General features: G+C 40.8%; 2 protein-coding genes across 7 annotated transcripts in view; one reads left to right on the plus strand and one right to left on the minus strand.

Annotated features, from left to right (window-relative positions):
- The window catches only part of SH3D19 (SH3 domain containing 19), a 104,122-nt gene extending 82,455 nt beyond the window's left edge, over positions 1-21,667 (plus strand). For all 6 annotated transcript variants that reach the window (XM_014943471.1, XM_014943508.1, XM_014943517.1 and 3 more), the window contains 12 exons: positions 2,152-2,264; positions 4,400-4,461; positions 6,738-7,002; positions 8,491-8,559; positions 9,840-9,912; positions 10,227-10,357; positions 12,694-12,752; positions 14,876-15,063; positions 15,331-15,377; positions 15,898-16,084; positions 16,981-17,078; positions 18,402-21,667. In XM_014943471.1, coding sequence (XP_014798957.1) covers positions 2,152-2,264; positions 4,400-4,461; positions 6,738-7,002; positions 8,491-8,559; positions 9,840-9,912; positions 10,227-10,357; positions 12,694-12,752; positions 14,876-15,063; positions 15,331-15,377; positions 15,898-16,084; positions 16,981-17,078; positions 18,402-18,518 — 1,409 coding nt within the window. In that variant the 3' untranslated portion in view covers positions 18,519-21,667. The remainder of the gene's footprint in view (positions 1-2,151; positions 2,265-4,399; positions 4,462-6,737; positions 7,003-8,490; positions 8,560-9,839; positions 9,913-10,226; positions 10,358-12,693; positions 12,753-14,875; positions 15,064-15,330; positions 15,378-15,897; positions 16,085-16,980; positions 17,079-18,401) is intronic.
- A 2,138-nt stretch (positions 21,668-23,805) lies between these two features.
- RPS3A (ribosomal protein S3A) overlaps positions 23,806-27,784 on the minus strand; it is a 4,387-nt gene continuing 408 nt past the window's right edge. Inside the window, exons 2-6 of the mRNA XM_014943553.1 lie at positions 27,039-27,142; positions 25,661-25,848; positions 25,278-25,486; positions 24,574-24,683; positions 23,806-23,973 (exon numbers count right to left, since the gene is read on the minus strand). Coding sequence (XP_014799039.1) covers positions 23,852-23,973; positions 24,574-24,683; positions 25,278-25,486; positions 25,661-25,848; positions 27,039-27,142 — 733 coding nt within the window. The 3' untranslated portion in view covers positions 23,806-23,851. The remainder of the gene's footprint in view (positions 23,974-24,573; positions 24,684-25,277; positions 25,487-25,660; positions 25,849-27,038; positions 27,143-27,784) is intronic.

Raw genomic sequence — 27,784 nt, forward strand, 5'->3', positions numbered from 1 at the left:
TTTTTTTTTTTTTTTTTTTTCCTGAGCTGGGTTCTGTTTTGAACTTGTAGAAAACTGGTCCCTTGCTGCTCTCTAGTGGTAATTGAACTTTCCACAGGAGACTGCTGGTCATACTGTACTGAGCTACAATTGTCAGAGGGGTGTGAAGGACTGCTTTATAGGAGGCTGTGGCTGGAAGATTGATGGGATGTGGAGGAACAGAAGCAGGTTCCAAGAAAGCAGAGTAGCCTTTTGTGACGTAGGAGCTGCTGCAGAAATATAAGGTGTTAAAAGTTAAAAAATGAGAAAAGTACAACTGGGCCAAGGTATGCTATGGCTGTAGTAGGATTTACCTTGTAAGAGGGCCACATAATCTCAGTAGAAGGGGTCTTTCACCATCATAGGTAGGAAGAGAGATTAATTCTGTAAGGAACCAGCCCAAATCAAAAAGAAAAACCCCGCTAGAACAAAAGATACCCCACACCTCTACCAAAAAGGGGACAGAGCTGGATGCTTAAGAATTTGAACTCCAGTAAAGCACTCATTTATATTAGCATTTTTGCTGAGATGTGATTAGAAAGGAAGCATTAAACTTCCACTTCAGTTATTACACTTTGAAATCACTGCAAACACCACCTGCCTTCTAGTTCTTGGGTTGCTTTTTTTTCATCATTTCCTTTAATTTTGGTCTTATAAAGAGTAAAGACAAGGAAATTGGGCCATCTGTGTATATATCAAGATTTGAAGTGGTGTGAATAAATACATCTCTTACGCTTTTCATCAGTAAAGTATGATAAGAGAAGATTTCTTTTGCAATTACTGTCAGGTATTTGTTTTACTTTTCATCCATCATACTAGGTTAGAAGAGTGATGAATTTCACTACCTTACCTTTCACTACCTGGTCCCTTCCAACTCTAAAAATTCAGTGAAATTCAGTGAAATTTTTGCCATGTTTGGTCACTGCCAACATGGTGCCTGTGAACTACTCCTAAGAGTAAGGGATTTGTCCTTGAACTGATCCATTTTTAAACATCACACATCAGTGTTTTAGATCATAGTAATGCAACAGAGGTGTTAAAAACAAACAACTTCCTACGTGTTGTTTCATTGTTGAGACTACTTTTAATGAAAAGAGCAACTGAAAGTTTTCTTTTGGATAGAATCTCTCCTCTTTTTTGTCATCAGTCTATAAATATCCAGGCTGCCTACACGTATTTTTACGTAACTCCAAGACTGTCTGGAAGTCAGAAGAGCTGAAGTGTCTGAAGTTCTTTGTATGAAATGAATTTTCTTGATATGCAAATGCATTGTAAAATAGATGGCAAGGTTCCAGTATATAAAAACAAAATGATTGGTAAATATGTTGGCAAAAACTGTCCAAGTGCTTCCCAGGTGTCAATGGCAGGGACATTGAAAGCAAATATCATATAATTAGCAGGTTTTTGTGTTCTTTTTGAGACTGAGGAAATCACCACTCTTCCCTAGTAAAAGCTGTACTGTTTCCTCTTCCATGTCCTAAATTTGCCTAGCTCCTTTAATCTACTAGGGACCTTCCATCTCTCTTTTCTTTCTGTCACCCTGAATTTTGTAGCAGGGAATGGTTTCTTTTCTTGCCTTTACCTTTCTGGAGATTCTTCCATCCAAGTCTCCTGATCTTTCAGGGTTACTTGAAATAACCCTCAGCTGTTTTCCAGCCTGAAGGATATTCCAGGAGCTGACAGCTGAAAAAAGTGAGCCAGTTTAGAAATGTGGCTGAGAAATGGTGATGGTGTTTCAGGGTATCCAGTAATGAGTCTGACATTCCCAAGGGTAGAAACTCTTCTACTCATCTAATATTATATCAACAAGTATTGCAGCTGAAACCCTGAAACCCTAGAATAACTTGCTGGTGTCCTGAGAGTAAAGTGAAGATCCATTATGGAGGATGGGAAGTATTCCTAAAGTCAACCTCCGAGTTGCAATGTTCCCTTCACATCCCTGTCCCCTTCACGCTCCTTTTCTCTTCACTGGTCTTTAAGTGGTCCTGCCCATTGGCTGCTCTGGCTTTGAGGAAAGAAGTTGCATTCACAAAAAAACCGCCCCAAACCAAGGTGGATTCCCTTACTGATTGTTGGTCTATGTAGAGAAGCTATTAATTAGACTTTCATTCAGGAACTTTTGCTTTTTCCTAGCTTTAAATGAAATCCCACACAGCCCTCCACCACTTCCTGCTGAGAAGCCCATTGGGAACACCGCTGATACCACGCTGGGAAAACCCAACAGTACTGACCTAGTAAAAAAAGTGGTAAGTTAGAACCCTTTTCCTGTGTTAAAACTTTGTCTGCTTGGGTTGACAGATCTCTTGTGACTCTCAAACATTTGTATGGTAAGTTATTTGAAGAACCAAAGGATGAAAAGGACTACTTAAAAATATAAGGCTTTTTTCTTTTAATTGCGTCCTCTAATTTAATTAGGTAATTTAGACTGCTGTCAGTTCTGAAAAGCACTTTGTTGATTTTAGTAAACTTTGATCACATTTTCTGTATTTAGCAGCTGGAATCAGGATATTCTACAATTTAGTTTCAAAAGCACTGCAAAGTGGTTCAAAGTCCAGTGAGATTTACATAGTGAAATATTGTTGAAGTCCTTTAGAAATGTACTTGTTTACCTTCATACACACAGTACCTCTTCGTTTCTGTGCTAATTACCAGGCAGAGGAAATTTTTCTGTAGATGAATGAAGCCTGCTTTCTTCAGCTCTTTCCTTCTAATTTTTTTTTTTTCTTCTGGTCCTGTTAGAGCCTGAGTAAAACCATCTATTTTGGAAAGTAGGGCTCTGCTCCTCCCTCCTGAGCAAATACTAAGGGAAGACATTTTAGCTGTGTGTCCTGTATGCCCTTTGACACAGATTTACAAAAGGGAATTAAAGTAAACTAGAAAATGATAGTAGAATGTCCAAATATTTAGTGCTGTGAAGGCAAGAATGGCAGAGAATCTTGTGGAAACCACAGGCAGCAAAAAGATCAAATCAAAAGCCCTCACTGGATGGAAAGCTGCCACCAAATGACTTTGTGTCTACCTCTGCTAATAGGATAAAAGGGTTTTAAACGTTATGATTGAAGAGGCTATTCAGAGAGGTGTCATCTTTTCTGGATAATGTTGAAAAAATAATTTCCATACAAGACATTAAATAAAACAAAACTTCTACAATGTCATCGAGGTTATTGTGACAGGCATGTGTAAGCTTCGGAGGATTTTTTTAAGAAAAAGGCTGCATCAAATCTACTGAGACATTTAAATCTTATCTTTGGAAAGATAAGAACTTCTGTGATTCTAAAACTAGTGTTGCTTGTCAGTGGAAGTGATTAACCAGCAATGGTAAAAAAAGTTGACCATAAGCAGCAATTGACACAGATTTTTTTCCTTTTCACACAGAAAAGGAAAATTTTTGGTATGATGGCAACATCCCCATCTGAAAATGGCAGGTTCTTTTCTTTCTAATCAGGATCATTTTATCAGGAACATTCATTTGGGGACTTAATCAGAGGTCAAAATGTTGTCACAAAATACATCTAGGTATTTTCTTGGTGGGAAAAATCACATAAAGTGCTTGAAACTGGTAAACAAATGTATTTCTAATTAAGTAAACAAGGCTGTTCAGACCTACTTAAAATTACTGGTTGAAAAAGAACGCTTCGGAACGCAGATTGAGGACTGTGGTGTACCATGCTGTTCCACAAGCAGCTCTGCTTGTTGGGCAGACTTGGCCATACCCTCTGGCACTGGGATGAAAACAAACAGCAGGAGGCAGAAAAGATGGTAACTTGTGAATCCATTACTGTGGTCCAAACCCTTCAGACATGGCACGTGTTCCCCTCTGCTGATTCTGCTCCAGGGCAGCAATCTTTGGCAGGGTCAGGATGGGCAGCTGGGAGGAGCGGTGCCTTAACCTGCCAAAGCAAGATTCACCAGGGCTTTTCTGTTAGATCTCTAGGAAACACACGTAGATACCTTCTTTAAGGGAGGCTAATGTTATTTGCAAGAGACCCTGTCCTGTGTTGAGTTGCATCAATATCACGTTTTATGCTTTAAGCCTGTTCAAAGTGTTTCATCTCTCAAAGTTAAACCAAAATTCATAATGTAACTGCAGCAGCTGGAATCCTGCCACGTAGTAAGAAAAGAGGGCTGGGTCATACCTAATGCACAATTTTAGCTACAATTCAGGTAGTTGGCCAGGTTATTTACCTCTCCCTCTGTGCCCAGCAAGACTAAAATGCTAGAGCACACCACAATATTTATTACTTTATTCCAGACTTCCAGAAACTATTGCGTTTCCTGTCTGTAGGATATAATTTAATATTAGAAATGCATCATTTAAACAAGATAATTTTTGTTTCTTGAGCTTAAATAAATGGCTTTTTTTTCTTCTGACTCTTTGTAGGAGTTGGATCATTCGGAACAGGGTGGAGTGCCTCAGCTAGAACCAGCTGTACTACCCCCAAGGTAAGTGCAGTTCTTCAGTGACTCACTTAAAAGTGGTGTTTCTGAGTTAGTTTGCCTAATTAGTCTCAATGTAGACACTACCAACTCTAGTCCTAACTCAGTAGGCTTGGGTAGGCAGTATGCTCGCTAATAAATAGGCAGGACCAAGTTGCTAGCTGATTAATACTTGTTTATACGTTATTGGTATGAGCAGGGAGATTAGAGAAGGACAGCTGTTTGACTCTTCAGCTAATGTACAGTCATTCCTCTCTGCATCTTTAACCTTTCCACCCACAGCTGAACGTAGAACATCCCCTCCTGCATGTTGCTGACCTTTTGATCAACAGCACTTGCACTTGTGGCTGGGTTTGAGTGGCGAAGGAATGGAGGTGGCAGATGCTGCCACCCTGGAAAAGGCAGATACTGGGCTGGCACCTTCCCAGAAGGACTGGCTACTTTGTACAGTTCACTTCAGACCTAAAACGCCTGTGAAGGTGCAGAATCAATGATAACCTTGGGTTTTTTATTCTTTTGACCCAGCATGAAAGGTCTGCAGAGGCAAAAGTAGCTGGACCAGCCTTAAATTCAGGTCCACTAGGTGCCAGAGACAAACTGGAAGGACATAAGGCATTGGCTGGCTAGCCTGCTGCGGCTGTCACAGTATCTGTGCTCTAAATCTCTGGGTTTAAACACAAAAAGTTTGCTCTGTTGTGTCAGGACAAGAGAATCTGTCAGTTATTAAACTTAGTCTACCAATAATAATATTTATTAACAGGAAAGAATGTGGCTTTACCCCCAAGAAAACACCTCATTATTGCCCCTTACTACTTTCCCCCATTCTGTTTAGCATAACAGCATTCCTAATTCTCCCAAGGCTCTCTGGAACTGCACTAAACATTTTTCCTTTCATTCTTCTCCTGAAATGGATTTTTTAAGGTTTTTTTTTTTTTTTTTAAGTAAGCCGTAATAATTCTCTGATTTGCTTGTTAGGGTTTTCTTATTTAGTTGAGTTGCCTTACAAACATATGGGTTGGTTTGTTTCCAGATTTAATGCAGTCTTTCCCCTTTTTCAATATTAAAAATGCTTAGTTTAGAATGAGGCCAAGAAAGGGGAGAGGCAGAAGTTGAACAGAATATTATTTTTAATTTAAAAATAATCTATAGTAATAGAGAACTCTTGTAGGAGCATTAGTAGAGTACTAATATCGTCTCAAGTGGTGGATGACACTCACAAAATATGTCAGAAGGATACTCCAAAGATCCACTAATGCACATTTGTTGTGGTAGATAATTTTTGAAGTCCCTTGAGGAATTCATGCAAGCAAATAGTCATGCTGAATTACACTGTATGAAAAGAGAGAGACAATTGTAGCAGGAACTTGCAGTAACTGGCCAAAGATTTCCCGATAAAAATAAAACAATATTGTATTTTTGAATAGTAGTACTGCCAGGGTTCTTAATAATAGGAAGCCAAAGTTTTATGTACATAATGCTTGTTTATAATAGTGGTGATTTTTAATAAGCAAATTATTGATTTGGCCACACTCTTTGATTCTGAAAAGCATGGCTCATTTGTAGCGTATAGGCAGCTTTTTTTACCAATGCTTAGTAAAGGGGATTTTTTAGATTATTTTTTTTTTTTTTAAATTACCACTGTACTTACTTGTCTTCGATTTTGGTTTCTAAACTACTGGTACACTAATGCGAGTGTGGTGCCTCCGGCATTGCCACAAAACTCAAGTATTTTCCCTGGTGCTTTATTTCTGCAGCAGACATCTGTTGCATAAAAATGGTAAATTCTGATATTGATGCCGTGGTGCAAAGTGATGTCAGGAGTTTCAGCAGAGGCCTAAAAGTCACTTCAGGGAAGTGACGACCCAGGGAATGAACTAGGCTGATTCCTGAAGAGCAGCTAGATCCAAGGGCTTTCACTAAAGCTCTCTCTCTCACTGGAAGAACTCTGTCTGAGGCAGCTTCAGACAAAGCTCTTTCTAAAGGTGGATTGCTGAAAAATCCTGCTTATGCAGCAGGCCCCTGAGAAGGCTGGCAGGCTGCTCATAACTGTGAGCAGACTTGGAAATGTGTAGTCAAAGGATCTGTCTAAGGACTTGATCATCCCGTCCCAGTGTCTGAAGAGCTTATGTATTCTCAGAGAGCTTCAGATACTACACGTTACAGCCCAGGTCATCGTGAGTCACGTTTCCTTATTGCATACTCTGTAGCTAAGGCTGTGGTGGAGGTTGAGGCAACGGGCTTATTAATATGCGTATTTCTCTGATGGTTTGCCCAATGTTTAGGCCTGTGGATGGAAAAATTGTACCTGCTCGACCTCCCCCACCTAAAGGTGCTCCTGGAAGGCCACCTCCACCAAAACTCTCTGCAGCCAAGACCTCCTTCCAGAAGGATGCTCTTTCACGATCTACTTCTAACATCGCTCTTGATAAAAAACCCAGCAAGTTCAGATTGGGACCCAAGAGAGCAAAAAGTCAATTCTTCAAAAATCCAGATCCAGCATTACCTCCTAGACCTAAACCAGGTCATCCTCTCTACAATAAATACATGGTGAGAGTTGAGATAGAATATCTGAGACCGTCTGTGTATAAAACAGTGCTGGTTAAAATAGTAGGGAAAAGGCAGTAAGGTAGGTTACTATGATGTGGCTTTCAGAGTACATCAGTCAGCATAATCTTCCTTAGAATGTCTGTTTATAAAACAGTGCTGGTTAAAATAGTAGAGAAAAAGGCAGTAAGGTAGGTTACTGTGATGTGGCTTTCAAAGTACATCAGTCAGCATAATCTTCCTTAGAAAATACTAATAGATAGTGTAAGGTAATACTGGAGAAAGCAATATACACATGCAAAGTATAGATGTGCGTGTATTTTTGTGTATATATGTAATTTTTTTATATATATATGTCTTTAATGCATAGCTTTTGGGTTTGGGGAGGAGATGTGTGTGTATTTTAGTGTGTATATGTAATTTTTATATATATATATCTTTAATGCATAGCTTTTGGGTTTGGGGAGTTTACAGTCACCAGCTCTGAATTCTATTACAGCACATAAAATGATGCTAAATAATTACGTTTGTATATTGTTTTTCCCTATATATGTCAAAAATGCCTAAAACATTGGGCGGCATTAGTACTTAAAAGATAGTTTACCTTTCTTAATCAAGCCTGCGAAGCGTGAGGAATGTAACACCACTTACCTTACACTGTCATCCTACTGATGCCATCCCTCTTCATTATAAAAATGTTTCTTTTTGGTATTGCATGTGTTGTTAGGGCTTATCAACTATAAATGGAACAACATTACAGATAAAAAGGAGAGTCTTTCTCCAGATACTTGAAACTGGTCAGTGATCAGAGCTGGTGACTGCTTGAGCCAGTGCTGTTGTCAAAACAAGCACCCACACAACTGTAGCATGCACAGCATCAACATTCAGCATGAAGTGGAAGCTTTCTGTTGCCTTCTCTCTGATCTTCACTATTGCATTTAGATCCTTGGTGGAGCAGAGGAGCAAGAAAGAGAGAGAAAGATCTGTTGATAGCAGGAATAGCTTTGGGATAAGGGAAGCATGTTGCTTCCTCTCTGATGTAGCCACACCTGTTTACACAAGAAACTTGTGACGTGTTTTGTAAATGAGTTTGTTTTTCAGTAGCAGACCCGTAGTAATTCTCTGCCCTCAAGTGTTACTGTCAATGAAATTTTCCTGCCAGGTTGTTTTTGTAGTGCCCTTCATGACAAATGAATACATTTCTGTGTCCATGTGTTGCTGAACATCATGTACCGTATGGTATGATACCAGTTAGGGGGGCTAAGACACTTTTAAAGTGGATGACAACACCTGGGTTTCTTGAAGTGACAGATCATATCATCAGCAGTCCTGATGCCTTCCAAAGGAGCTTGTCCTGTTCCAGTGGACTCCTAAATCAGCTGCCTGTAGTAGGTGGTTTGAATAGTTCCATCGTCTGACCATTTTCACTTGCAGTGGGAATTCAGGTGCTTAGAAGTGAAACAAATTCTTCTATTCCTATTTCTGTTCAAGCTACCTGTGCCTCACGGAGCTGCCAAGGAAGACTGTCTTCCCAGGAACTCTAGAGAACTGTCCTGTAAGGTAAGGCATTTTTTTCTGCTGATGAATATTTAGTGAGCAAGACTCTTGTTGCATTAAAGTATCAAGTGCTTTGGGTTTTAAAGGTTACACTGAGAAACATAATAGTGGTTTATTAAATCCTTATGTTTCTTTAATAAAAACTAAACAACCGCCAAACCAAAACCCAATAATGGTGATTTGCCTTATAGCACAGGGACATTCTGCTCCTGGAGCAGAGCAACAGTAATTACTTGGAGTGCCAGAAGGGAGAGGAAACTGGTAGAGTTCCTCTGTCTCATAGGAAGATAATCACTCCCTTGGCTGAGTATCTGAAAAGTGGGTAAAAGATAAACGAGTCATTTTATGAAGTGCTGTACATGACAGATCAGCGAATTGGCTCTGACATACAGACTTCAAAGCGTTTTCCCCTCTCGGCTTCTACAGACCCAACCTGTTTTTAGGGCATGATCGTATTAATATTAAATAGCTAGTATAAATGATAGCTATGAGCAGCCTTTTTGATTATTATCAGAAACCTCCATAGCTGAAATAGGTTTCTATGCAATCTATTGTTATCTGTTGTTGTAATTCATATTATTCTGGCCTTATCTTTGTCCATGTTGGGCTTTTTAGGTTGGGCTTTTTGTGTGCAATGAATTACTTGGAATGTAATTCACGCAAAGCGATTGTCATCAGTTGTACAGTCTAAAAATTCCTAGTGGGTGGGATAGAGAGGAAAGCTTAGCAATTTGAATATAATTTCCCTTTATGAAGACCCCACAACAAAATTGTCGTTTCCCCTATAGCGTTATTTTCCTGTAAGCAAAGGCCTGGGGGCTCTCTCCCCCCTCTGAAATGCTCGGTAGATGTGCTGCCCCTGCTGTGTGTGCTGCAGAGATTTGGGCTGGGGTCTTCTCTCCGAGCAAGGAAGAGTAACTACTGGCAGCTCGCAGAACTGAGCAACAGTGCAAAATTTGGCCACAGCTCTTGCAATGAGGATTGCTCCAGATTTCTGACCCACAGAGACAGCTGAGGCTTTGCCTACACTGGGAAAAGTTACACGCCTTCCCTTCCTTTTACTGGCTCACAAGTAGCTTTTGGGGGAAATGCATTCTGGTTTACACTGGCGAAATTCAGACCCATGGTGTGTGACCAATACTAACTCTTGCCTCCAAAGGTGATTCTCTGATACCAGAACAACATGGTGTCCAAAGTCAGAAAACTACTTTCAGAGTACATAACAGAGAATCTTACTACCTTCCATGATTTATAAACTATTTGTATTTATTTGTTGTTGTCAGGATTCAAACCGCCCGCCAAAAGGTCCTGACACAAGCGCACCTCATGCTGTAGTCCTGCATGATTTTCCTGCAGGTAAGTGAATGTGAATATTCTGGAAGCTTGTTTTACTCCAGGACTTTCAAATGAGAATTTTCTTAGGAATTAGAGCTTAAAAATTATGAGAAAGTTCAGCCTGCAAATTCTGCATGTAGAATTGTTCAAATCCATGAGTTTAGCTATAGCCGGGCCAGTCTTTTAGTTAAAGCAAACTCGTTTATCAAATGTAATTAAAACTTTTTGAAAACTCATTCTGCTTTTGTCTGTGGTATTTATATTAAGGAGGTTTTACTCAGAGAAAATCAGTGAGTGTGACAACTACCATTAACTGAAATGATGGTGTCTTACAGAGCATGCTGATGACTTGGACCTTCATTCTGGAGAAATCGTTTGTCTCTTGGAGAGAATCGATCCTGAGTGGTACAGAGGAAAATGTGGGAATCGCACAGGGATATTCCCTGCCAGCTTTGTTAAAGTAGTTGTACGTAGGCTTCGTATACGTTACTACATAATATCCTATCGTGTTGGTTTTCTGCTTCTATTTTACTATAGCTCCTGTGTGTTTAACTGCAGTCTGTCTTTAGATAGATAGTCTCTTTTCCCTCTGGCAACACAGAATACACATCAACTTGTTGGTATGGTATTAGAAAGATGCCTGATTTGGCACTACCAGTTTGTGTTATGGGGATTATTTTGCTGTTAATTTCAAGCCAAGTGAGAAAATTGTGGCCCTTACCAGCTTCTCTTTGTTAACCTGGGTAGTTTCTTAGGGTCTACAGAGCAGATTGTTTTTCACAGCCGCGTGTAAGAACCTACACTCAGTAAGATGATTGCTTTTTGTGCCTCCCTCCCACCCCCCAGCTCCTCTCCTGTTCTTGTCCCTTGAACTGGGCTGGAATCACCACTTCTGTAGCCATGTAGTGACCTAGGTCAGAGCAGCAGTTGGGCCCAACAAAATGGTGGGTTTTTTTCTTCCCAGAATATGCTTTTTACAGCTGGATCAATTTGCCTAAGTGGCTTGCTAAGTGGCTGCACAAATGGTGGTGCTGGCACAGTGCAAGGAGATGGTGTTGTTGCAAATGAGCAGCTTAAAGCAATCCCGTTACTGAATGTGACACTTGACACTGAGCAGCAGGCAAAGAGACAGGTGCTGTTGTGGAGCCCAGCAGCAATTAATGGAGTGCCTCATTTCTAAAGGAGAGACAGTGTGGTTCACGGCATCAAAAGCTGGGTCAAATCGGTCGCAAGCCCGAGTCCAAGATGGAAGTCCATTTTGTGGCAGTAGGAATGGCCATGGGGCTGTCCACACCAGCCATATGGCCATGGAGGAATGCTGAACTGCCACCAGGATGCAGTGAAGGTGTGTGACTCTCTGTGTTGAGCTGGGACAGCTGGCAGAGATAAGCACTGCTGCTACGTGGACAATACCAAGTTATTTGGTAACCATCAGAGGGTGTCTATTTAGTTTGTAATAGCATTGCTGGAAAAAAAATATTAAGATTTCAGAAGTGCTGAAGAATAAAATCTAGACACAGGGTTAGTAGTAATGAAACCATGCTCAACTCGCTTTCGTGAGAAGGATTTATTAGCTAAATTGATTAGCTGCTCCTACACAGACCAGAATTTTGATTTAAAAGTTCTTGTTGCTACTGATGGCCAATAGAGAAAAGATTTTATGTTGGAGGCTGTGGAATGAATATTTGGGATCAAATTCAGCATTGATAGAGACAGATACAACTTGATGAGAGCTAGGGAAGATGCTTTTAAAATTTCTATTAGTTGTAAAAGGTGGTTACCCTTGTGAGTGCGAAGATCTTTTGTTTCACCAAAATTAAAAATAAAAAAGAAAAAGGAAAAGAGTGTAATAGATGATGCTAATTTACTGAGTGAATTCTGTTGTTCATTCATGTCAGATTAGATCTTGATAGAAGGTCTCTATAGAATATGCTGTAGTGTGTTTTACAATATTAAGCTGGGTAGTAGCTTGATGTCTGGACACCTAACGATACTAGGGGAACCTTCTGAAGAACCTTCAGAACACAGATGCCAGCTCCTCTAGCAAGAGCACTGCAAAGATCATTTGTCCTCAAAGGCAGCATGATTTGCTCCAGTCCTTCACATACACTAATGAAACTCTTTTTATGGGAGCTGGCTCGTGCGATAGTGAGCTGTAACCCAAAGCTCCTCACCAGGGTCTCTAGGCTTGTAGTCTTGTACATCTGACAGATCATCCTTCACGTCACACCAAAAATACAATTGAAATCCTCTTATGATAAAAGACTTGAATGCTGTCTGGTTAATGTAACTCTGTATTGATTTTCTAAATTATGTTTCTCCAATTCCAGTGAGATTTGTGAGACGTGTTTTTGTTTGGAGGACAGCTGGCTACCAAAGCCCAGAAAGGAGATGTGTAAACAGTAATTTTGTCTATTGTGATATATTGTGCTAGTAAATAATAGAGAGCAATTACCAATTGAAAGTTGGGAGCTAAACGGAACAACATGTAGTAGCATCCAGTCCCATATTCTGTCAGTCAGTCATGCCAGGAGTAGAAACACTAAACCAGCTTTGTAAAAGAAAACATTAAATAGTGCTCCTTGTTTACATGAGGTAGAAAAGTCAGGCATACAAAACTGAAATCTACATTAATATGGTCATATATCAGCATTCTGGTGACTATAGAGCATCACATGGAGGTCATAACTGGAGATAATGCTTAGCTGAAAAATAGATTATTTTAACCAGGTCCAAGTTTATTGTATTTATGTTGCCATAAGCTTGAAATGGAAGATTTCATTTATTTTCTTGTCTTATTAGATTGATGTTCCAGAAGAAGGCAACAGAAAAAAAATACCTTGTTCATCGCAATGTATCAAGTGAGTCACATAAATCTTATTTTCTTTTTCATCTTGATTTAGTAGCAAGTAAAAGGAAAGATAACTTTGAAGCAGGTGTTATCTGTGCTGCAGTTAGTATGGTTAACAGTTTCTTCACCAAAATATATTTTAAAAATTAAGATTTCAAAAGGGAAATTTTATCTTTTAATAAGACTTATTCAAGTAAAAAAAAGCCTGAAAACTCACTTCTTGGGTTCAAAAAATTGGTAATCACTTTATAATAAATGTTTATGTAGATATATTCCCCTTCATAGAACCACAGAATGGTTTGGGTTGGAAAGGACCTTAAAGATCACCTAGTTCCAACCCCCTGCCATGGGCAGGGACACCTCCCACCAGACCAGGTTGCTCAAAGCCCCATCCAGCCTGGCCTTGAACACGTCCAGGGATGGGGCAGCCCCAGCTTCTTGGGGCAACCTGTTCCAGTGTCTCACCACCCTCATAGTGAAAAATTTCTTCCTGAGATCTAATATGCCCTCTTCCTGCTTAAAACTGTCCTATCACTCCACTCCCTGATAAAGAGTCCCTCCCCATCTCTCCTGTAGGCCCCCTTCAGGTACTGAAAGGCCGCTATAAGGTCTCCCCAGAGCCTTCTCTTCTCCAGGCTGAACAACCCCAACTCTCTCAGCCTGTCCTCACAGCAGAGGTGCTCCAGCCCTCTATGATCATATTCCTGGCCCTCTGCTGCACCTGTTCCAACAGGTCCATGTACTTTCACTTCACTCACTTTTCCTTCCTCTCACGAGCTGTATTAGAAGAGCATCTCCCATAATTTGTCACGAAAATTGGTTACAGAAACTGTGAACCAATGTGATTAACTTCAGCAGCATTGCACTCTCCTCTCTTTCCTCTTGGCCTTGTTACTTTCTTCCAGTATTCTCCTAAGATGTAACATGGCAGGGCTCCTGCTCAGTTGAAAGAACAAGAGAAAATGGGACTGTAATATTATATTATATTATATTATATTATATTATATTATATTAGCTGTAGTTTAGGTAGAGAATCTATCTAACCTGAAAGTATATAACTATACAGGTGAGTCTAAAGTTCTCCAGATCAAATTATCAAATGTACTTCAAGCAATTTCATTTCTGATTTGCAAACAACTAGTACTAAGGTTTGTGGGCAAGGAACTACTTTTCCTGCCACTTATACTCAATGATTTATTGGATTTCATAATCCTTCATTGCAGCCATTAAAGCAAATTCAGGCAGAGGCAGGAACTCGTATCAATGGGATGACACAGTTTGCTCTTCAGATCGAGCCTGGCTTGTCTTAACCAAACCTTTATTTTTAAAAGCTGCTTCTGCAGCTAAGAAAGAAACAGAAAGAGCTAGCTCTGTTCTGAAGCTTTTGCAATGATACGAGTGGGGGACAGGGATGGGAATCAACACAGGTAGTATGCTGTGATGCTGTGGAAGGAATTAAAGCCTATTGCCACTTTTTTCTAGGATGGTATTTCTGATAAATCAAAAATTTTCTTAGAGTAATTTCTTAAATTTAGTTTAATAGTTAAATTATTGAATCTATTTAAATGAGGAAAAAAATATGGTTTTTTCCGTATTATGCCAAATTATGTAAAATTTATTAGATGCATTGATGTTTGTTTCTTTGATATTTCCTCATTCCTGGCATAGATTTTACAGAATAAAATAGATTAAAAACTAGATTCCCACCCACGTTTGACTGCATCTAAACTGGATGTTAGCTCAAAAAAAAAATCACACTCTTAACAAAAGTATATCAGGCCACTTACTTGGATATGGGCAAAAATATAAAATGGGATAGGTAGCCCAAAAATAAAGTGATATTTTATTTGTTGTTGTTTGGAAGATAAACAGAGTCTTACACAAAATACTGTAATGGCCAGGAATTGGGTTGCAGATGTTGCATCAGGTTCCTTCAGACTCTATACTCATCCTCCTTGGAAAGCAGAGATGAGAACCAGGGCTAGAACCCAATTTTCCACCTGTTCTATCTTCAGTGCATTTTTTCACCATTTTAATTAAAGGTATCGATCCATATTTTGCACAGTGCTGCCTTATTATTAAGTGGACAATAACAATAAATAAGCAAAGTAAGTTTCTCTTCTGTTTTTGCAGAGGCCCAAGATGTGTAGCACGATTTGAATATATTGGAGATCAGAAAGATGAGCTCAGTTTTTCAGAAGGTGAAACTATTGCCCTTAAGGAATATGTAAACGAAGAGTGGGCCAAAGGAGAGCTCAGAGGTGCATCTGGAATTTTCCCCCTGAACTTTGTGGAAATAATTGAAGATCTGCCTGGAACAGGTATGAATATCTTAGTAAAAATCTTCCAGAAAGTGGTTTTGTACTATGTGCAGATAAGTAGCACATAGGAGAAAAGTCCACAAGGACAATGAATGGGGGATGGCGGTAGAAAGGGAAAAAAGACAGATAAGAAAAATCAAAAGGAATAGTAGGATTTCTTAAGAAATTTTTCTTGATAATCACTTTAAATATCTACAATCTCTGTCATTAGTAATGTTTTGAATAGTCATTGCTGCTCTAAGTTGTCCTTTACTTACGTCGGCACAGGAGCGGCACTGAAGAACAAGGTGGAGGTTTCTTCTTCCCTTCCTCAGGTAATAATTTTTTTCAGGTGTGGGGCAGAATTTACATAGTAGTTTTGTAGATTTACACAGACTTTCTATTATAATGTCAGATTAGTTGCACAATTTTAAACCTGAATGTAACACAACTCCCCCAGCACACGATGCTGCGCGGGCACATCTTGAATTCCGACAGTTGGCCTAAACTGATTGAATTCATAGCTTCTGGCAAATTAACATAACTCAGTTTTTATCCTTTATGCTTAAGTGAATTCTTGTTAGCTCTATTTTAAGTATTGCTGCGGTGGTCTAATTTTGAATTTATTAATCCTGTCCCCTGCCACCAATGCTAAAAAGGAATGTGCCTGAGCCTAGAGGGAATTCTGTGGGAATTGCTGGAATGCCATTCTGGGCTACATCTGCAGGGACACTATTGTGTGAGAGGAAGTCAGGACACCCGTGCTCTGTCCAGCTGCTTTCACCAGTACCCATCAGCTGATGGGCTCCATTAACGTTTCTAAAATTAATGCTTTTCTTCTGTTCACTTGCACAGACCAACAGGCACTCGGCAGAGTGGTGCGAAGCGCTTCACGATTTTACAGCAGAAACCAAAGACGATTTATCCTTTAAAAAGGGAGACTACATCCAAATACTGGAGCAAGTCGATTCGGAGTGGTATAGAGGAAGACTGAATGAAAAGGAAGGGATTTTCCCAGCGGTTTTTGTTCAGATCTGTTCAGGTAGAGTGCTCCTGTAGATGGCAATTTATTATTCCTTGGGTTGTGACAGTCACGACAGGGTTCTGGGAGAAGCCAACTATTCCATTGCGTTAAGAATCCACACACCAGCACAGTCCTTAATATCCTAAACTAAGTGTTGAACCACCCTCTCCAATAATGGCAATATAATGCTGTAGTCAGTAACTAATCTGGGAGGTGATAGATTCTGGCACGGTTTAAAGTTGATTTGGGCACAGGCAAAACAGGACCATTGAGCTGCCTTTAGTAGGAATTCAGGGGTACAAGAGATGGTGGAGGGGGGGAAGCCAGGTTCTCCCCCAGCTGAAGAGAGAAACAGCTCTGGTAGAGCTGTAAATAACGACCACTGCTGGGGCTTGGTACAGAACTACTGGAATGCCCTTGCTGAAGCAAGGAGTTAGCGCTGCTTGCTCTCCTCAAGCTTGTTTGGTCCCCAAATGAACACAGTCAAAACCTGCACAGAGGACACAGAAAATCACATTTTTTTCCCCATAGTTTTTGCAAGTAAAACCATGAGTGAAAGTTGACAGGAAATAAATTCCACCTAACTGGCAAATAGCACACCCCAAGTGCCGCTTCAACTTCAAGTACACAGAGGAAAAGACAGCTTTTTATTAGATATCACCATTGGAAAGTTCAAGTAAGTGAACTTTAAATTTCCTCCTCTTAGAAGCAGAACCCTGAGAATATGTTAGTACTGTAAAATGAACTGGGGGCAGTGGAGGTTTTTATTCCAGTAGGAAAGTGAATTTGCTAAGTAGCAGCAGTAATAACTTGACACACGAGTGGGGAGAAAACACAAGAATGACAGGAAACTTCTACAGAAACAGATGTATTTTGCTCCAATCCAAGTAACCTGTCTTGTTCACGTTCTGCAGCGAGGACAGAGCTGTCACAGTCTGTAGGAGCAAAGAAAGGAAAAGCCAAAGCTCTTTATGATTTTCATGGAGAAAATGAAGATGAGCTTTCCTTCAAAGTAAGTACCACTTTTAGACCAATTTTCCAAAAAGTCTTATGCTCCTAAAGAATGCTAAAAAGTCAGACTTATCCACTGTGAAAATAGACTTTGAACAAGAAAGAGCAAAGCACATACAATAGACATAGATATTAGCATATTTGATAAATAGTCCCTCTAAAAAACTGTTCACTGAAGACATTGAAAAGAGGTCAGGAGTTGCAGAATTCCTCTGACTTCTCTGATCTGGTAAACATGACAAGACAAACCTTACTTTGCAGTACACTCAGTTCTTGATCAGTTGGTGCGGGGGTCAAGGGAGCCTTTTTTTAAACTAGAAAGACAGCCATGAGGAGGAAGATAATCATAAGAGTGCCAGTGCTCCAGCAGCCATGCCTCTGAAGGACACCTAGTGCAGCAAAATCTAAAAATGTGGCAGCACAACACATAGTTGCCATGGGAGCCAGGGAAGAAATGAAATATTTGCTGGATGTCCAGATAATACTAAGAAGCATGAACAAGAAACAGCTTGCCCTTGTAGATTGAAAGATATGATTTAGGTAACTGTGTCCTCAAAAGCAAGTTTCCAAGAAAGAAACAGCAGACTTTCACAGCAGGCCCAAAATTGTGTTCTATCAGCTGGAACACACTATTTTCTCTTTTAAAATTAACAAAATAATTAGTTTCAGCGTTACACCTTGCAGTGCTGAAAGGAGAGATGATGCTTTAGATCAGAAGAGGCAAACAGAGGTAGTGGGAGAGGGGCCGGGGCCATGAGAGTACTTCAGATGGAGGGTATGGCAGGGGACAGCAAAAACAGAGGTGAGGATCAAACCCAGGAGCTGCAGTTTATTTTGAACAGCCACACTGAGCTACTTGGATGATTGCTTTCCTTTGGGGGAAAGGAAAGTTTCTAAAGGAAAGAGGAAAGTTTCCTAGTGCTGAAAAACATTGGGAATAAATTGGAGCAGGATAAAAATAAAAGATTTGAAATGTTTTAAGAAAAGAAACCCTCATGACAGAGCAGGGAAACACAAGAAGTAAGGCAGAGGGCTTGGGAGCCAGCTCTCTAACATACCTGCCTAACTAGAGAGCTTAAGCAACACAGTTATCCAGAAGTGCTATTTTTTCCTTACAAAAAACGGTGATTTTTTCAGGATAGACTAGTATTTACCCTAAGAGAAGCTTCAGCTGGTTTTGGCAAAGAACCTCAAAGAAATATAACCAACCAAAGAGAGACTCTTGTATTTGATTGATAATAATTGCTTCTGAATAACATGAGCTACACACACGTTAACATTGCAGGGAAAGCTGTAGTGTCTCACCTTACTCCTCCTCTTCCAGGCGGGCGATACAATAACAGAGCTGGAATCTGTGGACGAGGACTGGATGAGCGGAGAGATACAAGGAAAGTCTGGGATATTTCCCAAGAACTTTGTTCAGATTTTAAAAACACCGTGAAGCGTTGCCTCTCTTCGTACTCCCTGCACGTGGGAGGGAATGTTTTCTATCCTAAAGGCACAGCGAAGACATCAACGTGTTTTGACTATCAATGTTTTGCACTACTTTTTCTAGGCAGTCATCCTAGTGTCTTGAAGTCAAATAAGAAAATTTCAGTCTTTTTGTGACAGTGTATGTAGTCATGCTTCATGAATGCTCTGAGAGCAAATACAAGCAGGACTTCTAGCTGTCTCTGACGAGGGAAATACTGTGGTGCAACACCATTTTAACTTAAATAGCATTCTAGTATGTTTACTATCTGGTATTACATGTATCATGCACAAAGTCTGTATAAAGTAAGCTTCTTTGGGCTTCTTTAAAAACTTCTTAAAAATCCAAATTTAAAAAATTGTTTTTAAGATACAATTACAGCACTCAGTATATAGATCAAGTTTGGTAATCGGGTTTCATTAGTGCTTGACTTCCATATTACAAGTAGAATCCACTTGTTTTATGACTTAGAGGATAAGGAAGATAACTGATATTTCATAGTAGAAAAATATCAAATCTAATACTGGTAAGAGGGAAAACTCAGAAGCAAACCCCTGCTGTAGTATTATTCTGTTCTCAGCCCAGGCCGCTCATGCAGGAAGATCACAAAAGTATTTTGCCTCTTAACAAATAATGTTCAAACTGGTATGAATCTTTTGCCTTCCCCCCTTCCCCAAGGTTTAGATATTTCTACTGTTGTTCGAGCGCCGTCGCACCCCTGTCCCCCAGCTGAAGTTACTGTGACAGGCAGCACTTACTGAGCTCTCTCAGATCCCCTCCAGGCAGTAGCTGCACTATTCCAACTATTTGCCCCTCCACCCTCTTCACGTAAGTGGAAAGCCAGTCTTCACTCAGTCTGCATTTCATTTGTCACTCGGGCACTGGAACATACTTCAGTAACACCATTCCTAGCCTTAACATGAAGGATATTATGCAGCCTTGGTTTTAGCTTTCAGCAGACACGAGATTAGTTTTCAGTTTGTTACCACATACCAACTATCCTGAGCAGCATTAGAAATGGTCTGTCCAGGCCGTAAGGAAAACACGCCTGGCAAGAGGTTACTTCAAGAAGCTCTAACAAAGGCATTTAGTAAAAACCAGTGGTGTGCCTTGAACAACAAACTCAGACAGACAGGATTGAGGTAGCTTCACATTATCATAGAATGGTTGGGTTGGAAAAGACCTTAAAGATCACTTAGTTCCAACTCCCTGCCATGGGCAGGGACACATCCCACCAGACCAGGTTGCTCAAAGCCCCATCCAGCCTGGCCTTGAACACTTGCATGGATGGAGCATCCAGAACTTCTCTAAGCAACATGTTCCAGCATCTCACAATTCTCACAGTAAAGACTTTTTTCCCAATATCTAAGTTTATAGTAATAATCTAATATATATCCAAAAAGACCAGGATGCATCTAGATGGGTACCTAAGGAAGCGGGTGAGGGTGGCCCTCCTCTCCCCATGCCCAGCACTTTGGTGACCATCATAGCAGGTAGACACAAGCTGACACCCAAAACTGAACTGAAGGACTCCCCCACAGCAGGGAATGGTTCTCCAGTCTGGGTAGCAGAGCTCACCTGAAGCAAGTCCAAGGAACACGCAGCAGACATGAGGTCCTCAGCACCACTTCCCTCTGCAGAGTCGCTGTTACGCCACAGTATTTGCATATATAGATACAGGCATTAGTCCTCTGGTTGTTTTTTTTTTCCTCTAGAAGCTTCATAAACATGAAGTGCTGGACATTTAACCTGCAGCCACACCATTTGCACAACTGGGGTATGAAGATCATGCAGTTTTAATGAGCTGAGAACTGGATTTCTACTTTCATGAAGGGGATTAACATTATTAAAACAATTATAAATTATGTGCTATTCTAGAAAGATGGAAACACAACAATTCATAGAGCTATTACTGCTTTACCATTCCCAACAAGCCTATCCAGAGCTCCTGTGGAACTTTAACCGAAGTCCACCTCCGAGGACAACCCTTCCCACTCTCCAAGCTTTCCTGGCAGGAGATGCCAAGGTTTCTTATTATTTATTCCAATAAAACAGCCATCTCCTTCTAGAGAAATCCAAGGAAACAAATATAGATAGATAGCTAGATAGATAAATAGATAGCTTTCCCGACTCCTGCAAGCCCCCACTCAAAACTGTTCACCCATAAACCTTCAGTGGCTCACCCTATTGGAACAGGCTTCTTCCACCATGACCTCCTCCCGGCACAACTCCTGACCCTCCCGTGCGCACAGCGGGGGCACAACAGCAGAACCAGGCAAAGCCCCCTCCAACCACCACACTACCCAGGTCCTGCAAAAACACACCGCATCTTTGTCATGGTGGACGAGGCTCAAGTGTGTGATGTTTACTTACTGTTTTTCTCTGACAGTTTTCTAAGATTTTGATACAAGTCTCAGAAGTAGAACTGAATTTTTTATATTTTTTTTTCCCAATTTCCTCTTCCCTGTTTTTATACCTATGTATTGACCAGTTGCTTTTGTAACTTCCACTGAATGTTGAAGGTCAGTGCCTGGCAGTAGGTGAGACCACTCTGCTTTATGGTCACCATCTCCTCCCTGTTGGGCAGGGCAGGAAGAGCAGCAAAGCCTTACATTCCGGGCAAGGAGTGCCACCTACAGGCTGCCTACGGTACTGCAGGCAGCTGAAACGAGCCTATTTATTAAAACCCAGAGGAGTCAGAGATGCTCGGCTTTCACAGGAAGGGATTTTCTTAAGACTTGATGCCTAGTATCACCGTGAAACTGCCTACGGATCACAGCCTAATATCCCTAAGGTGTACAGTACACAATCTAAAAAACAACAAACCAACCCAAGAACGAGGTGGAGTACAAATGCGAACTGCCATGTAGTAGCAAATTTCAGCTGTAACCTTGAAATTCAGCTACATCCCCATACATCAGTGTGATAATAAAAGCCTCATTTATCAAAATATTTTCTGTTTGACCCACCCTCTGAAAATATCTTCAGGAAGACATCTTTGTCCTGTGTACAATTTAACAGTGTCCTAAATAAATCTCTGTTAAAGTCCAGTAAGTTTGTTATGGTACCTCTGTAAATTAAGAATGTATTTAACCAATAAAATTTTTATAATTAAGTCATGATGGTATTTTTATGGTCTTGTGCTATCACATCCCTTTAGAAGCAGTCCAACCACCTCACAAGAATCCTGACAGCTCTCACAGTTCATTCAAGCCTTGGGGCTCAGGTGTTTCAGGCCCACCACCCGAGAGTGGTGCCAGGGGATCACCCCCTTGGGGATGTGTTCCACTGAAATATTGCCAGGCAGAGAAAATACAGCCAACTAGAAAGCACCCTCTGCTAGAAAGCTCTGACACATCTTAACTCTAATGCAGGGCTTGAATACACGCACACAAACATAAATATATATATATGTACACACCTGCATTAAAACTTACTGTAGTAGGGTCAAGGATTTTTCACCCTCAACACGATTTGTTTTTCTAACTTCACCGAACAGTTCTGATTTGTGTTAGAGAAACACACCTGGATTGAAACTTACTGTAGTAGGTTGAAGGATTTTTCACCCTCACCATGGTTTGTTTTTCTAACTCCACCGAACAGTTCTGATTTGTGTTAGAGAAACAAAGGGGCATTTGGTGCAATTTATGGCTTAAAAAAATACGACTGGGACTCTTGAAGGAGAACACCCCCTGCCCCAGCAGTACAGATGATAAGAACAAGCAGATTAAAAGCAGCACTATTCCTCTCTCCTGTTTCAGCGCAAAAGTTCTGAGCACTCCCTGCCCCTCCGTGACACAAACTGGAAAAAGCAGAACAAGCAGGCCTCTATTTACAATCCAATATAGTTTCCCGAATATTAAGTCATGGGCTATTCCAAATACCATCATTAAATAACTTGGGAATTACAACATGAAATCATTATCACCTGCCGTCTTCTAAGCAGCCTCTATTTATAATCCAATATAGTTACCCAAACATTATTTGGAATAGCCAAATGGGCTATTCCAAATGCCATCATTAAATAACTTGGGAATTACAACGTGAAATCATTATCACCTGCAGTGTTCTAAATCCAGGATGAGAGAACAACCCCTTCGTTTTGCATATTATCTGTTCCAAACCAGAGTTACCAACTAGAACAAGGTAAAACTGCTGGGAGGTGCCCCTCTACTTTTCCCCCAGGGTATCTGTGCCAGAACAGTAACATTTCATTACTTTCCTCCACTTCTTGTCCCAAGCAATTGCCCAGCTGACTGCAGAGCCACCACGCTCTGTGACCTCCCCAAAGAGGTCGGTACCATTCCTTGTGTTCTCAGGTTATACATCACAAACTTGCCAACAGTGTAACAGCACAACCTTTAGGTTTGTTGCACAGATGTACACAAAACACATCGACAGGGCAAAACACTCCTCATACTAGCCAGAAAAACACACTACATTTTCTAAGCAAGTGTTAAGTAAGTCAAGCAAGCAGCAAAACCAGTATTTGTTATCAGGTAACAGAAAAAGCACTTTAAGCAATTTGCTGGGTAATTTTAAGTGCTTTATTTTCAGAACAGAGACCATTGCCCTTTTATTGTAGAATTCCCCACCCCTTCCCCCAAGAAGTTCCACCGGTTCTTCAACTGGGATGACGGTTACCCCTCAGTTCTGACAGAGGTTATAAAACTCCACACAACCCTACTCGAGCACATTCTGCCTTTCTACACTGCTCAAAACGAGCACTGCTCCCATCATCAAATTCACAACTTAAAGATCTTTCAACACCTTTTGAGTTATCAGGACCAAATCTGTCCCATGAGAGGCCGTATCAATTACCACCCAAAAGCTTCAACATACACACACGTAATTCTCAAGTCAATAGCCTGACAAATCCCTATTTAATAAAGAATTCTGAAATACTAAGCTTCCCTGAGTGGCACCTCATTTGCCCCGTACAGCACTCCTCTTCGAAGCGCCCTTCACCAGTGTAACAGAAGCTACAACCTCTGCACACGCCCACAAGATTTCTTTTGGGAGGACAAAAATTACTGGGAAAAACCAACAAACACAATCCTTGGTATTGTACTTTCCACCTTCCAAAAAAGGACAACCCGCCTTCTTCCACCCATCTCACAACACCAATCATGAAAAATGCATCTCCAAAACATTTTTTTTTCATTTTTTTTTAAACCAAGACAACAGGTTTTCCTTGCAAAAACCAGCCACGTATCCAGCACCAATATTGTCCAGCAGCAATACAGGCAACCAAGTGTTAGTTCTGTATATTAAAACTTTTATTTTCCAATTGGTTTTTAGTTTCAGACAGACTCTTGCACGGGCGGCTCGTATCCATCAGCTCGCTCTACTTTGGTGCCCGCCTCATCCCCAGAAGGTTTTCCAGCACCACCACCTTCACCATGCAGTTCCATCAGCTTGCCCACTAAAAAAAGAAGTTATTGTGAACAGTGAGAGATGCACCTATTTAAAACAGTTTTACATTACTGAATTGTTCATCGTACACAGATTATACCACCAGAGCATCTAACATAGGTAAGATAATTCCAGAAAGCTCATGCGAGGAGATGCTGATGCATTAACAGACAGTCAGAAAAAAAACCCAAACAAGCAGTGAAATAAGTGCTACATAATGAAATGGCAAATTAAACCTTTTTTTTTTTTACAAAGAGCTAAGTCAAGAACCTGCTACTGCGTTATATGGGAATGTCAGAAAATGGGAAAATAGAATCATTCCACGTCATCTGGGACCAAAACATATTGTCATCATTCATTCCCAAGCCAAAGCCTTTAAACATTCAGCAAGAATTCAAAAAAAGCTCCACACTGAACAATCACTGACTCGCTTTCAAGCCTGAAAGCCTAATGTTAAGACTAGAAGGACAAGCCTTTTTATTTTTACAACTCCAGCTACTTAAGCTTATAATGCCGCTTTAATACCTTAACCCAAAACCAAACACATTTTAAAAATGAGAAGCTTCCCACATCCTTCTCCAAGAACGCAAGTTTGCAGTAGTTGACTTACATTCAAACTTGGGCTTCTTCAGCATCTTCACCTTGCGGACATAGACATCATGGAGAGGGTAAATGGACTGACAGGCCTTCTCTATGTCTTTGCCAATGCTGTCTGGGATCCTGAGACACCAGAGGACGGGTCAGTAACACAACGTTAAAAACTGTGCCTGCCTCTTCCATCAGCAACACATGCTCAAAAATAGTTCCTAAGAATATGTGAGTTCACATCACCAATATTACCTTCACTTTGACAGTTTTCTCTAAGTATGTTTAGATTGTAAGACATACTTTCCTTGCAATTTTAGAAAGGCTATCGTGCAAGTGTGCTCATTTTGAGAGCAAATTTGCAATCAAATCTTTGGAAGTAAAGACCATACTTTGGAAAACTTCCTTCTCTCAGAAGAGCCCAGAAAATTCAACCCCAGCCAATCAGAATTACAACTTTAGTCTGCAGAAATAGGAATCAAAAAATCTCTGGAAAGCTTGATTTTACATTTACGCAAACATGATGGTTGATGGAAGTAAAATATGATGCAGCAACTAAGAAAGCATTAAAAAAAAGGCACATTAGCTTTTCCACATGAGAAGCACCTTGCCTGGTCCCTACCATACCGTATGTGAAACGCCAGATTCTCTAAGTGTTCAGTAACAACCAACCAATGTACAACTATTTAAACTGTAGGGGAAAAAAAAGAAAACACAGCAAAAGCTTACAGCTTATTGACAACTTCTTTCAGGTCATTGGTTTGGACCTCTCGGGTCATGATTTCCATCATCTTCTTGCGAATCTGTCGAACCTGCTGGTGCTGGGCATACGAGGTCTTGCGGATTTGGTTATTACGCTTCTTCGTAAAACCCACGCAGAAGAGGCGCAGTAGGTAACCATCGGTAGTTTTGACATCTACATGGGCTTCAATCATTGTCTAGAAAACAAATGGTCATTTACCATCAATGTGGTGGACAGGTTTCTCCAAACCACGCCCCTAACATTCATGAATGCCTGCTGATGCCACTTCAAGCATCACTTTACAACGCATCAGTCACTACCTCCTTTCCAAAAGGCACGAGCAACAGTACAGACCTTGTTCTGTACATACCTGCCATTTTTTGACCATGGAGCACATTTTATCCCGGGTGAGGTCCATTCCATGGAAGTTGGTCAGACAATTTTTGCCCTGAACATCCTCAGTTATCAGTTTAAATTTACGGAAGGCAACCTCATCGTTCTGCAGGTCAGCCAGGCTCACTTCAAACACGCGGCCCTTCAGTCCATCAGAGGCAATTTCTGTATTATGAAACAAAATAAACTACCTCTTATTAACATTAGAAAAGCATTATTCAAATCAGATACTGATTTTCCGTTTGACATTTTCTAATAGTAGGTGATGCTACCAACTTCACAGCTCTAAAACTTCTATGTATCTTAAAAAAGAGCAAATCAACTCATAGAACCAAATCCCATATTTTGTTAACTTTGTGAAGAATCTTTTAAAGACAATTATATCAGATGCTGAACACAAGTTAACACTATACTGCAGACTCCAGCATGTGTAATAGTTTTGTGGTTTTTTTAGAAAGGGGTTACAAAGTATTTTGAACAATAATGAAAATATAAACATAAAAAGCTACGCTTACTCAGCAGAGGTAAAGCAGCAACACACACCTAAGTACGGTTATTTCACAGCTCTACCTCTAACAATCAGCAATTTTAACACCGACTGGCTCATACTCGGTTGACAGTGACCTTTATTTTACATGTATACAGTTCAAAAAAATCATCTTCATAACTTTAAGTGCGACCAGAATAGTGTAATGCAACTATTTGGCCATTCTACACAGCTAACCTTCCAAAAATACTGTCACCTCTATCCAGATAATCCTTTTTTTTTAACAGGCGCTTCCTTTTTCTGAGGTTTGCCAGATCATATAAAAAAATCTTTACCACTCAGTGATACATGTACACATGCACCCATTAACAGAAATCTCTTCACCTAAAAGCTTCAAATTTTAGTCTCTTCTAACATGATGGCCTTTATGATGCTATCATGACCAAGGTCTCCTGTAACACTGTCTCCACATCTTCCTCTGTGATAATCAGAACGACTCCTTAATTCTTAACTTTCCTTAAACTCATAAAGTTACCACAACAGCAGTTCATTAGAAACTTCAGGCACGTCCTGCCCTATAGTATCCATAGTTTGGTGCTCTTGTACAAACAAGGACCACACCACATTAGGTCCCCTGCAACTAAGCTCACTTATTTAAACAACTCTGTCAACTGAAGACAACTCACTCGAATCAAGCAATTAAGTTAGATGCGCTTTAAAAAAACCCAAGAAAACACAAACCAACTTCCAGGTTCGCAATATTATAAGCAAAAACTATTTGTCAGCAGTTACTTGAATCCAGTCTCATTTGGAGCTAGCACATGGAATAAATACACCTCCTTCTACTGCATAAAACCCCACTACTCACTAGTTCCTTGAGTCCTGGTGACAAGCGTCTTCCCGATGTTTCGGATATTAAACATCGCTGGTGCTTTGACATCATACCAGTCCTTTTTGGAGAAAGGATCGACCCTTAATTTAAACAAAGCAAAAAAAAAAAATATTTTTAATGATTTTCACAGATTACACCAGGCCGAGGTAAGACCTTCCTCTCCCATGTGCTTTGTGAAATGCAAATGCATACGTCAACATTTTGTGCTTTCAAGTTTAACACGGGCAGGTTGGCGAGTATGTGAATACAGAGAGTTAGCATTAATCACTACAGCGAGGCAGGCGTTCGGTCCAATCCACCTCAGGAGGAGAAAAATCAACTGCAGGAACACCATAAAGCTAAGATGGCAAAGAAAGAGACAGCGCTACAGTTCTGGCTACCTCTCAGGAGCAAGACAAGCCCTGCGCTTTAAGTTCCTTATGAAGGCCACCTTTCACCTCTTGATTTCTACGGCTAAAACGCACCAGGCCCGGTGAAGCCTGCACCCCCGCCACCGGAGAAACCCCGCTTCTACAGGGAGCAAGCTACGGCCTCGGCTCGCCAGGCCTGCGCCCCCCGGGATGGCAGCCGGGGCCGGGGCGCTGCCCACCCCGAGGCCCTTCCCGGCGCCGGGGCTGCGGGTACACGGCGGGGCTGCAGGGAAGCCCAGCTCGGCGGGGATCCGCGCCCTCACAGCGACAGGGCCCTCCCCGCGGCCCGCCGCCGCCACGCCGCCCGCCTCA

The sequence above is a fragment of the Calidris pugnax genome, unplaced genomic scaffold (assembly GCF_001431845.1).
Source record: "Calidris pugnax isolate Ruff unplaced genomic scaffold, ASM143184v1 scaffold15, whole genome shotgun sequence".
NCBI lineage: Eukaryota > Metazoa > Chordata > Aves > Charadriiformes > Scolopacidae > Calidris > Calidris pugnax.